The sequence below is a fragment of the Sarcophilus harrisii genome, chromosome 3, assembly GCF_902635505.1.
Source record: "Sarcophilus harrisii chromosome 3, mSarHar1.11, whole genome shotgun sequence".
Lineage (NCBI taxonomy): Eukaryota > Metazoa > Chordata > Mammalia > Dasyuromorphia > Dasyuridae > Sarcophilus > Sarcophilus harrisii.
Genome location: NC_045428.1, coordinates 74,192,069 through 74,210,222, shown reverse-complemented (window position 1 = coordinate 74,210,222; position 18,154 = coordinate 74,192,069). Strand labels below are relative to the sequence as shown.

Here is an 18,154-nt window from a genome sequence, read left to right as displayed (position 1 = left end):
ACTTATTGACATTTCTATATAAAGTTAATTAGGTTAGTGAAAACATCACAAAAACTTCATTTTTCATTTCTTCTAAGAAAGTTAGGCAAAGTGGATCTAGGTATGGTGGAAGAACAGAAATGCTAGAGGAATTCTAAAATTAAATTAACCTTAGTATTTAGACCAGTTTTATAAACACAAATCAGATATATTAAATGTGTGAGGAGTCCTTAAATTTGGGTGTCAATTTAAGCATAATTTTAGGTTCTTGCTGTTTAACCAAGGCGTGTATATTCTATAAATATGTGACATCCTTATAATAAAAAACCATGAAATTTTTGTTTAAAACAAAATGGCAAAAAAAACCCCTCTATTTTATACTGTTTTCATTTTGTAAAATGTTTTCTCAAGTGTTTCATTTATCCTTAAATATTTATGACATAGGCAGATGCTACCCCCATTTTATAGATGGAAAATCTGAGATAGTGAGGACAGATGAATGACTTCATGAGACTAGAGATCTAGTTATTAATGAAGTTGAACTAGAATTCTGGTTATAATACTACAGTGCATTCCACCCAAATGAAATAATGAGTGTGACAGTGTGTGTATGTGTGTTAAGGGGTAAATAATATAGAAATGGTCAATGTTGCCTAGAACATAACCACATAGTCAAAGAAATCTGGAAATGGTACTATATATTAGGGCAATTTAGTCTTGTTTTTTTGTATTTATAGATTACTTATTATAGAGAAGTAAACATTTTATTTTACTTAAACTTCTTTATTTTATCTTTGATATGCTGATACTTGTTGAAAAAGACTTGCTGTAATGTCTGGAACATAGTGAAGTGCTTAGCAAATGCTTGTTGACTTTTAATTTCTGATAGATTTTAGGTCTCTTCAATATAAGTTCTTTACATTGGGGTGGGGAGAATGCTTTCTATTTAAAAAAAATTCTTTGTGAGCATCATTTAGTCTAACCCTAGAGCAGGCAGGTTGACTTTAGGATGCAAGTAGTAATTGTGGAGAAAAGAGGTCCTAAGGGTAAATTGAGGGGACCAGCTAGAGCCTACTTAAGTTCAAGTAGTACCAAATAGAACTTATCAACAAATACCACAGTGTAGTTATGTCTTGTGTTGACTGGAAAGAAAGGGAAAGCACTTTGAAATTTAATGATGAATAAAATCATCCATGGGAAAAGTCAATGCCTAACAATCTCAAGAAGGAAAAATGGAATAAGTGGGGAAGCTTCAATAAAGTTAAAGAAGACATCAGAAGGGAGAGAAATAAGCTTTTAATTTCTCCACATGCCATTTTACAATATTCAGTAACAGAGCAGGTTCAGGAAACATCATTGAAATAGTACAGCTTTATACAAAGATAAATGATCACTCCCAATATGAGCTTCCAAAGTTTCATTCATTACATGATCCATCATGTAATGGTTTTGAGTGGAGCATGAGAAACAAAGCACTAGGCTCTTGCTAGTTTGCAGAAGTGTCATGCAATAAGAGGTTATATCCTGCACCAGCTTTGTAGCAATTTCCTTATTCTTAGAAAGAAAAGAGCTCCAATTGTCCATTAGTTTTTTTTTTGTTGTTGTTGTTTCCCCAAATCTCAGCAAACTTATTTTCTTATTTGCTCTTCATAGTCTCAGATCTTTCAAATTATCTTTCCATCCTCTTAATAGTATTATTATATAGCTCAGATGAGGACAATGGTCAAAGTTCACCAAAGGGGTTAGCAGGGGAGATACGACAACACTTTACTTTTAAGGGGCAAAAATCAGGCAAATGCCATCTGATTTTTACCTTCTTGGGTTCAGCTTCAGTCTGTAAAAACATGAACTTTTGGTGATCTTTTCTGCTTAGGGACTGACCCAATTCAGTGAAATATTTTCACACTACAGTCATGTAAATTAATATATAGGCTAAATAGATACAACAACAACAAGGTACAAATCAAAGATCATTTCATGTGAAAATAAACATTTATAATTTTCATTTAATGACTTTAATGATTATTGAATTATCTTCTTAATAATGGATAACTCTTAGGATTAATAATTTACCATCAAACTGTCAACAAATTTGGCTCAGGAAAAAAAAGTTTTCCCTTCATAATAAAACCAAATGGCCTCATTAATTTCAGACACTCAGACAGCATCCTCAATTTCACCTTTGTTTTCTTCAGCATCCTTGATAGTTCCCACTGGCTTCAAACACTCCTTCAATGATATGGCGTCCACCTGCTTCTCTTCATTTTCATTGGGTTCTTCATGGTTCCACTGATGGAGACAGTCCTGTTCTGAGTTGCTCCTGACATAGCCTGGTAAATTCACATGGCTATCAGGCTGTCTTTTGACATTCCTAGGAGCTTTGCCAGAGATTAGCACCAGGCGGGCACTTGCCATCATCTGAGATTGGCTACTGGTACTATGAGTCATGTTGGTGAGACCAGTGCCATACCTATAGTTACCACATGGAGTTGTCCTTTTCCAGTCAACAGCTAGATTCCATCTGGTCCATGTCTTCTTGATTTCAGCTTGAACCTAAAGCAAAATGATTTTATTATTATATAATATATATTAATTAATTGATATATATATATTATGTGAATAAAAATGCAGTTTTTCTAAAAGTATTTGACCAGTTTCAAGTTCTTTGCTAAAAGTATATATGGTACCAAATAGAAATTGCTTATTGATAAGGAAAAGAAAGCATCTCCTAAAAGTAGACATAGTAAGAAGCTATCTAACAAGTAAGTAATATTTGTTCGATGCTCATTATGGATAGAAGTTATGGAAATGTGAAAAAAAAATTCTCCCCAGGATTACTGTAGAAGGGAAGAAAGGTGGAAAGGAGGAAAGTATTAAGAGTATCAATCAATGAGAAGTTGGTTTCATTGGGTTAGAACTTATCCTCAGATTTTTGTTTCATCATGCTCATTCTCCAAGGAAGGACTGATGTAGCATTCTAGAAGAAGGATACAGGGTGCACCCCATTCTTAAAATGCTCATGAAACTCAAAGATATTTGAAATAACATTTGCCATGACTTTTTCCTCCTAGGGAAAAAATGAAAAAAAAATGAAAAAAAAAACACACATATACAAACATGCATATCTCAAAGATATAAAATTTCTCCCTAAAATTCAATGAGAGTTTTTTTAATTTAATTTAATTTAAGACAGCATGAATTAGTTAATTTCAAAACCTTGTCCATGTCCAGAACAAATAGTTAGTCAGCATTAATAGGAGCCATAGTTATATTTATTTTTTTCCCATAGTTTTTTTTTTTCAGGGCTTACATCAAATTTGTAATGGTCTAGATCATCAGCAGAACTACCTTAAAATATTTAGGTCATAATTTGCCACCAGTTTTTATTACTTCTAGTCAACTAAAACTATCTAACTTTTGCCTATCACCAATTTGTAACAGGGGCAGTTAATGTAATGGGGTTTTTGCTCATCCAATTTCTTGAGAATGTGAACTAAATTTAGGCTTAAATGCATGGAATATCAAAAAGAAAAGCTCAGTATCCTTGAGGCTAAGTTATCTAATATTGTTCTGGGAGGTTTTAAATCAGTGTTTGGCAAATTTAGACACTACTCTGCACCTCTTCAGTGATTTTATCATACATTATCATTATTTTTATACTTAAAGCATACCTAAAAGACCCCATGAGCAATTAAGTGGCAGAGTAGTAGTGTCAGACCTGGAATTAGAAAGACATTTTTCTGAGTTCAAATCCAACCTCAGACATTTGCTAGCTGTGTTATCCTGAGCAAGTTACTTGACCCTGTTTGCCTCAGTTTCTGCATCTGTAAAATAGGCTAGAGAAGAAAATGATAAACCACTCTAGTATCTTTGCCAAAGAATGTCAAATGGATTCACAAAGAGTCAGATACAGTGAAATGACTGAACATAAAACACAACTCTAGTTCCCAAGAGGATAGGGATCAAATTTCATTTAGACAACTATGTAGTGGGCACTTAACAAATGCTTGTTGACTGGTTTTCTTCAGGGCCTAGTACTATGTGTTGTATGAAGCAGATGCTTAATAGTGCTTGCTGAATCAAATTATTATTGAATTATACTAGGAATTGAGAAGTTTTATGACCTCAGTAGAGTAGAATCATAGTTTCATGAATTGAAAGTTAGAAGGAATATTAGAGATTGTCTAGTCCAATCTCAACATATTATAAATGAAGAAAATAAAACCTAAGGAGGTAAAGAGACCTTTTTGGGGTTAAGCAGATAGTCAATGGCAGATCCAAGATTCGAATCCTGAATTTGATTTGAGTAGAATGTCATGAAGAAATCTTAACATCTAACAAGCTTTGCTAGTTTTCATTGGACTTTGGTTTACTGGTCAAGCAGAGGAAAATGACTTCTCTGGTATCACATCCTTAACAAATGCTATTTTCAAATTACCTCTCCATTGCAGTAACAATAGATGATAGAAACAAAGAAACCCTGTAGAATGAAAAATCAGGAAGTTAGTACACTTGAGTATTCAAAGAAGGGGACAAATCTCTTTGATATATAGATATAAAAATGATTCACAAATTTCCAAACCATAGGAGCATAGATTTAAAGCCTAAAGGGATCTTACAGGATATTTAGTACAATTATTTCAAAGACCTAAAGTGTTTATAGAGAGTAAATGTGAGAATTGGAATTTGAATTCAGATCATTTGACTCAAGATTTAATATTCTTTGCATTTTACCACTCTTATTTCATGGGATATTTATTTCTTCCTTAGTCATCTAAGACAAGTGGTAGAACTTATTTCATTTCTGAATTTGTTTCCACTAATTCCAGCTATGTTATCATTGAAAGTCTACATAATATCCTTTTGTGATTTTTAGCTACCTAAAAATTCAAATAATGGCATCAAGTATGATATAACAATAGAGTAATGAATCAGGATCATTGTTGAGAGTTTCAACATACTCAAAACTAACGTGGAATAATGAAAAAAAATTGAACTTGGAATAAGAAGACTTGAGAAGGAATCACAATTCTGTCACAAATTTTACTTTTCTAAGTCTGTTTCCTTATATGTAAAATGGGAATGATTATACTTGTTTGGATAAGCAGAGCAGTCTACTGTATAGAAATGGATAGAAGATCTTTGACACTAACATCTTAGTGCCTCAGGCAAATCTCTGTCTAAGGTAGAGCAACATTGTTCAGTTGCATTATAGGAGGGTTTTCCCACACTTATTAAATCACAGTTCTGAATCCCAACTCAGTGACAACAACAAAATCTTGATTTGCTTACCTACCTATTTCTCAGGATCACTATGGGAATCAAATCAGTTAATCTATATGAAAACTTTGTAAAACTTTATGCAAATATAAGGAGCTGTTAATTTCTGCTCCATCTGAAAATTACATCTGATAATCACATCCAATTAATTCTCCACCAAACAGATCATTATATATCCTTGGGTTTGTGTTTTCATTTATGTGAAAGGGCTCTTAGCAGTGATGCTCTTATGAACAAAGAATAAGCCAGCCCTGAAATGGTCAGCATAAAAAGAATAGGATTATGCTCTTACATGGTTGTGGGGGTATGTACACTAGTCAAACAGAAGCAAGAAACTAAAAAAAAATGGTCAAAATAAGGGCAAAACTGAGAAATTTGTCACCTTTCTGTCCTTTATACCTGAAAGGAGTTAAAGAAGAGTTCACAGTGCATTCGGATTTCCCATCCTAATCCAGTGAAAGTGTGGGGCAGACACACAAACACAATATAATGGACCCCAAAGACCAAGATCAGAACAAAAGTAGACTTTGCAAGTTTTCTGAAAGAGAAAGACAAGATTTTTCTTGGAATTAATTGTAGTATTTTAAAGTAAACACTGTTTGCAGAAGAAATAATGAATCTCTGTTTTTGTTTGTTTGTTTTTTGGTCTATCTTGACTTATCCCCTTTTCAACTCAGCTATCATTGTCTCTTATGCTCCTTTTTACTTCCAAATCATAAAGTGGACTACTGTTTCATTTCCTCTAATTATTATCATCGACTTTTCCTTAATCCTTAACCTTTTATTCCTTCAACTTAGTAGACTTTTTCCCCCAAGTATTAAGGACTTAGAATAAAAAGATTATAATTTGGGAATTTGGGCAAATCACTTCAACTCTCTAAATCAATTTCTTTTTCTGCAAAATGATTATAATGAGAGCTCTAATTCACTGAATTTTCTTGAGAAAAATTCTTTGAAAATTCACAATATGAATTTTTGTGGTAATAGTCAAAAAAATGAATTACTTTACATTGTCCTAAACATCCCTGATTTCTGAACTTAGGAACTTAGGGTTAAGTGTCAGACCAAGTATAGCCATTATAATAACCCAGCTTTCATGTAAAATATTTTTCCATTTCCATATCATTACGAAACACATATATGTGTGTTTCCTGTTTGTTTTACTTTGCATCAATTGCTAAATCTCCCCCATAATTCTATGAATTCCTCATAACTATTGTTTCTCTGGGCACAATAATATTCCATTATATTCATATTCAAATCTGGCTTCAAATATTTACTGGCTGTGTGACCATGGATGAGTCATTTAACTTCTGTTTGCATCAGTTTTATCATTTGTAAAATGAAATTAATAACATCTCCCAGAGTTCTCATTAGGTTAAAATGGGATAATATTTTTAAGTGCTTTGCAAAGGTGAAAGTGCTATATAAATGATAATTCTATTTCTCCAAAAAGTTTTTTTTCCTATATAGGGGACCCATATATCTTTTATTATTATAGCTTTTTATTTAGAAGACATATGCATGGGTAATTTTTCACATTGACCCTTGCAAAACCTTCTGTTCCAACTTTTTCCCCTCCTTTCCCCCACCTCCTCCCCTAGATGGCAGTTAGACCAATACATGTTAATTATGTTAAAGTATATATTAAATACAATATATGTATACATATTTATACATTTATCTTGCTGCATCAGAAAAATTGGATTTAGAAATAAGGTAAAAATAACCTGAGAAGGAAAACAAAAATGCAAGCAGACAAAAACAGAAGGAGTGGAAATACTATGTTATCGTCCACACTCATTTCCCATAATTCTTTCACTGGGTGTAGCTGGTTCTTTTCATTATTGAACAACTAGAGCTGATTTGGTTCATCTCATTGTTGAAGAGAGCCACATTCATCAGAATTGGTTATCATATAGTATTGTTGATGAGGATGAATGATCTCCTGGTTCTATTTGTCTCACTCGGCATCAGTTCATGTAAGTTTCTCCAGGCCTTTCTGAAATAATCTTGCTGGTCATTTCTTACAGAAGAACAATAATGTTCCATAATATTCATATACCGCAACTTATGCAACCATTCTCCAATTGATAGGCATCAATTCATTTTCCAGTTTCTAGCCACTACAAAAAGGGCTGTCACAAAATTTTTGCACATATGGGTCCCTTTCCCTTTTTTAAGATCTCTTTTGGGATATAAGCCCAGAAGTAACACTAAGGGTTAAAAGGGTATGGACAGTTTGATAACTTTTTGAGCATAGCTCCAAATTGCTCTCCAGAATGGTTGGATACATTCACAATTACACCAACAATGTATAAGTGGGACCCATATATTTTTATCCTTCTTGGAGTTTATGTCTAACTGGGAGAATACAAACTGTGAAAGTATAGTGACAGTATAATTCTAAATTACTTTCCATACTATCCTACTGCTTCACATTTTTACTGATTCTGTTGGAATTTGCACAGCTCCATCCAACATTGGTAGTTTTGTTATCTTTGCCAATGTGCTAGTTGTGAAGTGAATTTGAATTTGAATTACCCTGTCATACTTTTTAACTATTTAGACATGCCATATAATTGATAGCTTTCAATTCTTTGAGAACTATTTATTCATATTTTTTAATCATTTATCTTTCTGGGGGAATGAGCTCTTGGTTTTCTATATGTATTTGTGTCAGTTAACTGTATATCTTAGCCATTAGACCTTTAATAGAAACATTTGGCATGATTTCCTCCTAAAAACAATCGCGTTTCTGCGTTTCTTATCTTAGTTATGTTTATTGTACAAAAATTTTCAATTTCATGTAGTCAAATTTCCCTATTTTTACTCTTTTAATCTATTCCTTGTTTGTTAAAAATTCTACCTCAGCCACAAATGTAAAAGGAATCAATCTAATTTTTCTTCTATTAAAAATATTGTGATATTAACATCCAAGTTATATATTTAGTTGGAACTTACTGTGTAAGGTGTTCGTTTAAATCTAATTTATGCCAATAGCTCCTTAGAAATTCTTAGTAATTTTAATAATAATGTTGTCAAATATGGAATTTTTCACCAAGTCATTTATGTTTTGGAGTTTTTTGAGCATAGGGTTATTGCATGTTTCTGATAGTAGTGTATGTAATCTATTTCACTGATCTACTTTTCTATTTTTATAACCAGCAAAACTAATTTTTATGATCACTGATATAGAATATAATTTGACATTTGGGAGTGCTATTCCACTGAATTTCTACCTCCTCCATCCATTATATATTGTTCTTTCAAATTAATTTTATAATTTTTTTCATATCCGTTTAAGGTATCCACCTGATAGTTTGATATGTCTGACTTTATATATTTATTAGATTATATGGCACTGTTAGTTTTATTACATTATAGTAATGTCGATATTTATTTTCTTTTATACTTATCTTAGATAGACATTGGGAGATTGACTTCCAGATTTTTAAATATGTTTTGAAGTTATTTTCAAAGAAGTTTCCCTTTCTATTATTTCCTCCTGGATTTTATAATTGCTTCATAGAATTACTATGGTTTTTATAGGTTTATTTTATAACCTGCTACTTTATTGAATCTATTGATAGCTTCAATTAGTTTCTTTGCTGATTCTTCAGGGTTTTCTGAATACATCATAGCATCATCAGCAAATAAAGACAGTGTCATGTCTTTTTTGCTTTTGTTTGTGTCTTTTATTTCTTTTTCTAACTTTTTTTGTTCTCCTTAGCATTTATAACACCATGTAAAATTACGGTGAAGAAAGGTGAGCATCCTTTATTTACTATTGAATTTAGGGGTGGTTTTCTATTGCTGATATACTTTTTTTAGATTGTATTTTTATCATATTATAAATAACTAATTTTTGTGTTTTGATCCCAGTGAGAAAATTTTTAAAAATGAAAATTAGATTAGGGGAAAGGAATTTGTAATATTTGTCTTTATAAGCATTTAACAGGTATTGCTCTACATCCTACATAATATACTTATACCTCAAAGGATTTCTACATGAAAAAGTACTTCTGTGGTTGTACTTTAGAGAGCTTTTTAAAAAGTATAACTATTGTGTTTTGTCAAAGGCTTTTTGTGAATCTATTGATATCATGAATTTTGAAAAAATAAAAAAATTAATATGGCTGTATTCCATTTTTTTTCATTTTTTAATCATTTTTCTATTATTACTATAAATCCAATTTGTTCAGAGTGATTTTTTTATAATTGATGTTTTTTGATAGAATTTTGAAAAATTAATTGAATATATATTTACTAAAGATCCTCCTAATTTTTCTTATGTGTCCCTAGTTCTCTCATCTCATCCTCATCATCTTCTTATATTCTCTGCAAAGTATATTTCTTCTTTTATTCCAAGTTCATCTTTAGAACTCTTTTCTTCAAAAGGACTTTCTGGAATAAATGTGAATAGTATTTGATATTTCCTATGCTAACTATTTGAAACTTGTTATTTTATGTCTCATCTGTGAGAAGCTTTCAACCCTCTGAATCAGAGGCTTTACTTTCTCTGTGGGATATCATCTAATTGCTGCTTGTCTAGTGCCAACTATTTTGTGGGCACTCAGTACATTTTAATCGAATTGACTATAGTAGAGAGGAATCACATTAACTTTACCCTTAGTGCCTTAGAATGTTTTTATAATACCAGTTTGAAAGAAAAAAATTGCATTTTATTACTCTGGGGCAAGGATCCTTAATTTGGGGCTCTCATAATCCTAAAGGGTTTGTGAAACACTTTTGCATGCCTGAGAAGATGATGGGAAAAATTATAGCTTTATTTTCAACTATTGATAACAGAAATTTAACTTCCAGTTAAGGATTTAAAAATATTATTCTGATGTCTTCACTTTGCATTATTTCCTTTGTTTTCTCATACTTCTCTGAATTTTTCATATCTATTATTTATTATAGCACAATATAAATTTATTGTATTCATGCAGCTTAATTTGTTTAATAATATTTTCCGCTTTAGCCTCCAAATAAAAGTAAGGTGAAAATAATAATAATTTGTGTGCCTCACACTTATCACAATCAGTCATTCATCTTCATTCTTTCTTAATGAATTTCATTAAGATGGAGCTTAATGATTAAATTTTTCAGGATTAACTTTGGATCTTACTTGTTTCTACAACATCCTAGAAACAGTATGCTGACTTGCTTGGCAGGCCTATCTCTACACAAATATATAACATTTGCATAGCATATATTATTAATATAGCCAGGCTTTATAGACAGCTTTTAACAAGAAAAAAATTAACATCTATGAAATGATTATACAAAATAATCAGGGAAAGGCCTAAAAGAATCACAAAATGCATGAAGTTAAAATTATTGGGTTCCTTTTGACAATGTGGATAACCACATTGTCCAAGTAAAACTTAGAAAAGGACAGTTTTGCTTTCTAGTACTTGAATGATTTAATGCTTTAAAATTATTGAAAAAATTTAAGATTATTTTTGCATGGCAGTTTATAAATATAAAGATGAGGATTCCAATTTTCCATTGTCTTACCAAAGGACTGACAAGATAATTAAAATAAAAACTTTCAAATTTTACAAATTCTTCTGATCTTAGCATAGCAACTCTAGAATAGCTGTTAATTAATTCCATTTTAGAGTCAATTTTAAAATAACATAGTATTGTTTAAAAGAAGGAAATATTTATTTTTAGGAGTGATAATTTGTGCATTGTGTATATGCTTCTACTTAATTTTGATGCTTTCCCAGGAGACCAGATCAATGCTTATAAAATGAAAACAGTATTTAAGTGGGAAGTATTTATTAAAATAGATTTTATCTCATGATTTGATCTCATAATTTCATAGTCTCATTATTAATAGATTTAATGTCATGCATTATTATTTTTAATATAACTAAGTTATATGAGAATGTGAAAACATATTTTGAAATAAATATAATTTTTGATTGAAATTTAAATTTAACTCATGCTAATACAAAACTATCTTTTTATGCATTTATTTTCAAAGCAAGAATTGGATCAGAATTTCAGCCTTCTTATTTATAGCATGAAACCTCCCTGAATACATGGTGATAAGATCGCAGAAAGCAATTAATAGATTTTCATAGTCAATATAGAGAAAAGGGTAGGAAAAAATTAATCTCTTCTTCATAATTACTATTCATAAGTTCACTCATACCATCCAACCATAACTATAGCAAATTCCTTATTAGAAAAAAGAGAATCCCATTTTTCAGTGCCTTAGAATTCTCAATTCATTTTTAGCTGACAGTATATGCTTTGTGACTGGCTTGTGGAGGGAGGATCAGTCATTAAACTACCAGTCACAAGAGAATAATGACTATATCAATGACCCAAGACATAACAATTTTTTAAAAGGGTCAGCTCGAGGAAACCTTGGAAATAGGAGAACAGAAGAAAAGGAAGAGAAAGAACAAATAATTGCATGAATATTTCTTAGTAATTCACAGAGTCAAGAATACTTGCTAATTAGAAAAATTCAATTAGAAGTTAAATGAAAACATAATCACATTATATATTTATATCAAATTGGCTGCCCCCACCATGCCTTTAATGATGTCCCTCCTTCTTTTCACTTCCAAGGACCTTTTTCTATAAGAATTAACTCAAGGATCACCTTTTGTATGAAGCTTTTACTGATTCCCTCTAAGTGCTAGTACCCTCCCTCCCAAACTATATCATATTTAACTATATTGCATGTATTTGTACTTATTCTCATTATAGTTTTTCTGCATACATTTATACATGTACTTCTTGCCTGCTAAATAAATTTTTTTAGAGTCCAGATTATTTTATTTTTTGTATTTGGATCCTATTAAATTATGAGCACAGACTATCTTTTCCCTCTTTCTGTATCCCCAGTGATTATCACAATATCTGGCTCATGATTACTTGAATAATATTTATTTATTAGTGTTTATTAAATGACAAGGAATAATTTAACTTTGAAGGCTTAAATCAGGAGCTGTTAGGATGCTTCTCTCTTTGTAAAGAGATGATGGAATAGTTGTTGTAGGTTCAAACAATCAATTAACAATCATTTTAAGTGGTTATTTTTGTTTCAGATACTGAACCAAGTTCCAGTAAAAAATGAAAGTCATCCCTGAACTAAAAGAGTCTAAATTCTAATGCAAGAGAACACATACATAAATAGGCATACATAAAACATGTAGATTAGATGAAAATTAACTTTGAATGGAAGGCAGTAGTAACTGGAGAAAGGTAGAGGGGAGACTAGGAAAGACCATCTATCTAAGATAATATTTGAGTTGTATTTTGAAGAAAGCCAGAAATTTAGAGATAGAAGGAATCTTGTAGATAATGTGGTCCAAAGAGAAGAATCCTTGGATTTATAAAGATGAAGTGATTTGCTCAAGATCCTAGTAAATTGCAAAGGTGGAATTCAAACTAAGGGGCCCTGTAGAGTAGTAAATATCACTATTTTAAAAAGGGTATCCATATGGTAGCAAATAGTTTCTGGTTAGGAAAAGAAAGTCTTGTTCTAGTCCTAGGTTCATATGTGGGAAGGGGTAATCAAATTCTCTCCAAAAACCAGCATCCAAAACCAAATATTAGATGTAAAATTCTTTGTTTTAGCTAAAATTACATGACTGAAACTTCATTTTTTGTGGGTGTAAGAGAAAAAGTATTAGAGAAAGCAGAAAAGATTGGGCATAGGTGGGCATGAGGAAGAAGATGGCAGAGTAAGCACTGAAAAGGCAGATCTGATGCTGTATGTTTGCTGTCCTCTTTCTTTTATGAGGTTTGGGGTATGTTAATAATTTTTTAAAAATTGCCAGTGATGTTTTTTATTGCCCCTTGATGTTAGCATCATATCTAAGGGTTAATGCAGAACAGAAATCTATTACTCACCCTACATTAGCTACTATATGACTATCATGGGGAGCGATGATAGGTATGAAAATATTTCATTTTTTCTTTGTATTTCAGAGATGTCATGCTTTTACAACTGAACAAAACATTACCCTAAAGACTGATTACAGACACCGACCTATCTAGTGATGATTAAGGACATTTTTTTCTTTTGTTATTTGTCCATTTAAACATTTTTTGAAAAGCTTAATATGCTGATGTTACGAAAAGCTCTGCTCTAACCCCACCTATACCAATGGTCACTGCTTGACTCTTGATCTTGACTCTTTCCTCATTATTAAATGATGTGATTAGATAATATTGTCTTCAAGGTCTCTTCAAGTTTCATTTAGTCTATGGAAGGAGGATAGAATTTTCATGTTCTTCTAAAGGTTTTTCATTAAATTCTCCATTAATGTGAAAATGAATCTAAAGATTCTATTTGGCTTGAAAGCTCTGATTGTGGAAGTAAATATTCAAATCCACTTCATTATCTAAGAGAGAAGAGTACAATTAACACATTTGAAGATTTTTAAAAAACATTTTGTGGGACTAATTAAAATGAAACAATGAATGTAATACCCTCAGATTTGTTCTACTGGATTTCCTGACCACACTTTGTGGGAGAAGAGACAGGAGAAGGTATAAGTGGTCAGAGTATTTTGGAGGACTCTGAAATCATCAAAAAGAGCTGATATTGAATTTGACAATATTTGAGAAAGACCCTAGTCCAGAAAATCAGTTAGAGTTGAAGAAAAAGAAAGAGTGGATTAGTAGAAAGGAGAGAAGTAGGTGACTTAAGGAGATGGAGGGCTGTATTTCAATAATTGAGCCATGGACTAAAATTTATATACAAATACACAAAATTGATATAAAACAAGATGAATTATAGACTCTAATGATAATAGACAAATTTGAATTCATTGTTAGGTGTTATTAAGATTTAATGGAATGAAATCTCTAAGTAGCTATGACTTTAGAAGGGTGTATCTTAAAAATAGAAGATAAAAAGGGTGGACTTAGAATAATATTATATATTAAGAAGGCATATTTAGATGAGAAAATCCAGGAACTAGAAGGGGAATGCATAATGAAGGGCATTTATGTGAAAATCAAAGAAGTGTGACAATCCAAGAACTGATATTATGGTATGTGCCATAAAGTAATGATAAAGTAAAAGGATTTAAGAAAAATACTGCTTAACTAGGCAAAGTAGAAAGGGCTTCTTCTGTAAACAGTTGGAATCCTTGTCACCTAAATAAAGGGAAGATGACCTTTATATTATTGCAGGGATTCTCATTTAGTAATTATATAGGTTCTTCTGGTGACTAACAGTGACCCTTCTAACTAAGATTCTAAGTCTCTAAACAAAGCAAATCCATCATAATGATCTGGGGAATGCTCATTGTTTCTGTATTTAGAATAATGCACAATTTATCTCAGGTGGATCAGTTTAAAGCACATGAAGAGAAAGAAAACGCATAGTATTCTGTTATGATAAAGGAGCCACCTGCCAGTGGCTGCTGGAGGTCTAACTCAGATCTGTAGATTGGATCTCTTCATGTGAGAGGATGATGATGAGACAAGGAGGTTAAGAGGCAGTTGAGTTCTCTCACCTCTCTCCTGTTACCTCTTGCCTCCAATTTATTTCATTCCCAATCCACAAAGAATATCTGCAAAGGCTGCTTTACTCTTTCAAATATTATGATTCACAGCCGTGAGGCTCTTGGAGAATTGAACTGCCCCTTCACCTAGACATGGTCCTTAACAGTATTCTATGCTAGCACCAAAAATGACAATTATGTTTAGAAACATCACTTATATTTTCATAAAATATATCCAAGCTTTCCTATCAATGAAATAAGAACAGGATAATAAACTAGACTGTTGGAATCTTTACAAAGTGTTAAGACATTGGAGTTGATTTGATCTTAGAAGAAGATATTTTGGGCCAGAACTTGAACTAGGTACTAAGTGGAACTGATTGAACAATGCTTGTGTTCACACCTTTAGAGAGCTCATAAGTATCTAAGTACTCAGTGGAGTTCACATGAGAATTCAGGGCTGGCTTAGTCTGAATTCACACCTCTCTCAGGACCAGAGAGCACTCTGGGAGATAATCCAGAATCCCTCTCCCTCCAGAAAGCAGAGTTAACCTTTGGGAGATCACATAAATAGAGGGAGCTCTTGGAGCTTGGGACAGACTAGAGATTGAGAAGACACGAGTCGGAGCTGGCTGGAGGCTAAAGAAAGCAGAGGCAGAAGCCAAGGACAAAGCTGCAAGATCTCTTGGAGCCAGGTAGAGAGATAGGCCTCAACTAACAGGGCTATTTTGGAAGGAGAAATAAACGTTTGCATTTTTAGCAGCTGGCTGCGATTTCGGAGTAATTATTTATTTCAACTGAGACTAAGGCTGCTTCTAGGAAAACCACCACACTAGACATTTTTTACAAATGTTTATTTCTTTGATTTCTGATTTTTTTCTTACATAGAGATATCAAGAAAACCTTTGATGGATTACCTGTATTGTTTTCTTGTATCATATCCTACAGCATTGGTCTCCCATATTTTAGTGGCCAGGACCCTCACAGTGTTGAGGAATAAAATAAAGTTCAGCTGAAAGACAAAATATGAGAAAAAAAATCAGCTATGCTTCAATTTGTTTTGGATAAATAAACATGAACCACCCTTCTGGCTACATGTCCTGGGGCTCAGTCTTGAAAATCATTCATCCTAGTTGAATAAAATATCTTAGAGGTATCCATGCAATCTATTTTCAATTCCAATCTATATACTAGGACTTAGCACATGCTACATGTCACCTTAAACATTGCGTTAGGTGAGAGAGATATTTTAAAAAGAGTGAAGAACAGTATTAGAAAATGAAATTGGCTGATTAATTTAAATACTAGTATTAACTTTATTCTGACAGATCATAAATACCTATAGGAGACATTTTAAATGGAATGTATCAAGGAATTTTATAGGCAAGCTTTTTAACATTATCAATAATTTATTAAGACTGAATGGTATACTGGATAAAAAGATATTCTATGACTTGGGAAGGTGAGGCCTTCTTTTGATATATAGTTTTTGTCTTATTGTCAGTGAATCATTTAACTGTTTTTCTTTTTTTCTTTCTTTAATTATAGAACAAATTTATTTTATTTTCAGTGTATGAAACAAAGCAAGAACTTTCATAACACAGAAAAATAAAAGATACCTCTATAAATTGTAGATTAGTCACCAAGTTCTATTGGTAGGAGAAGTTTTTTCACTGGGAAGGCCCTATAGCTTAGTGAAACACTGTGTTTGATATTAGAGGGGAAATAATAAAACATTTTTTCCTCAAGCAGTTTTCTATCTATTGGAGAAAAAATATATATACAGATAAGTAAATGCAAATATAAAATATATGCAAAATATATGCAACAAGAAATATACATAGATTCTCTTTGAAATCATGTATACTTCATGGAAAGAGTTATAGTTATACATGGGGGGAAGGGAATCAATGCCTACTGTACAAAAAATATTGTCTAGCTGGTCCATCCAGAATTTCCCATGTTCCTTAAGTATCTTTAGTATTTTTGACATGAGAGAACAATATGGTATAGTGAAAAGAGTTAAATAAAACCAGCTTGCATTTGAATTCTGCTTATGGAAACTTTCATTCATGTAACCACAAACAAGTTGTTTCACCTCTGATTCTGGCTCCTATTGATAAACAGTTTACTTTAATACTGATGGGAGATAGGGTGGGAAGTGAAAGAGCTGTTTCAGTGGTAGGCCTGGGCACTGTATCTTGCCCTTTCTTCAAAACATAATTACAATTAACTATAATAAATACCTGAAAGAATAATAGAGTTCACATCTTGCAAATTTAAAAACCAGCTTATTAAAGTTCTTGTCTCATTCCACAGGCTTTGCACAAATACTCTTATGCGGAAAAAATCAGAACTTGCCTGAGCAATCCAAAACTGTCCATTTCTTGGTGAATTCTAAATGGCTGGCTGTCTCCTGGGAATTTGGCTGTGTGGTTAACTCAAATGAAATATGTTTCTTAGAATAATTTTCAGCATGATGTGATTTTCATGCCATTCAAACTTTATTTTCTTACTTACAGGATGAATTATCAATACAATAAATTATCTGTGGGACAAGGGGAACAAATTCTTAGCTCAGATGCTAGTAGATTAGCTCACCATGTCTCTGTATACTGCAGAGCTATATTTGCTCATTGTTGTTTATCTTTTAAAACAAAAACTTCATTGTCTTATCTCATTCTAAAATCCTTTATAGACATAGTATACATAAGCAAATTTTCTAATGGAGCTATCAGGATGGTCATGTCACACGACTAAATTAAAAAAATATGATTGATTGATAATCATAATTGATTCAGTACTAGAAAACTAGATCATTCCAAGAATTAGATTCACGAGAGTCAAAAGTTATTTTTAAAAATTACTCAAAGTTTGACAAAACTCAAAACATTAATTATTTTAGGAAAAGATTCCATATTTGACAAGAATTACTGGAAAAAGCAGTTATCATTTTGCCAGAAACTGGATGTTTAGATCAACATCTTATAGAATATATAATAATAATCCCAACCTGAATATAAAAGGTTATATAATTAAAAAGAACACTTTAAGAAGGTAACTCTTGTTAACTATAACAAGTAGATAATTTTTAGCCAAACATGCAATATGATCATAAAAAACAAGAAAATAAATTAATTACATAAAATTAAAAAAAATCTTTCACACGGCAGAAATTTCAGCTAAAATAAAAAAAATGTAGAAAAGAGTATTAACAATCATGATTTATACATTTGATATCTAAGATATATATGAAACCAATAGATAAGAGGTAAATAATGTAAAAAATTTAAAGTATAATGTCTTTTGTTGTTATATCACAGTCCTTTATAATTTTTACATATAAAATACAAATATACAATTATGAGTTTGTGTGCCTATATGCACACACATATATTACTCTT

At 31.8% G+C, this 18,154-nt stretch overlaps 1 protein-coding gene across 1 annotated transcript in view; it reads right to left on the bottom strand.

The window, feature by feature from the left end:
• Nucleotides 1-1,295: 1,295 nt before the first annotated feature.
• PTH2R (parathyroid hormone 2 receptor) overlaps nucleotides 1,296-18,154 on the bottom strand; it is a 68,722-nt gene continuing 51,863 nt past the window's right edge. The window contains exons 7-10 of the mRNA XM_031963692.1: nucleotides 15,668-15,762; nucleotides 5,659-5,797; nucleotides 4,418-4,459; nucleotides 1,296-2,532 (exon numbers count right to left, since the gene is read on the bottom strand). Of these exons, the coding sequence (XP_031819552.1) occupies nucleotides 2,137-2,532; nucleotides 4,418-4,459; nucleotides 5,659-5,797; nucleotides 15,668-15,762 (672 nt within the window). The 3' untranslated portion in view covers nucleotides 1,296-2,136. The remainder of the gene's footprint in view (nucleotides 2,533-4,417; nucleotides 4,460-5,658; nucleotides 5,798-15,667; nucleotides 15,763-18,154) is intronic.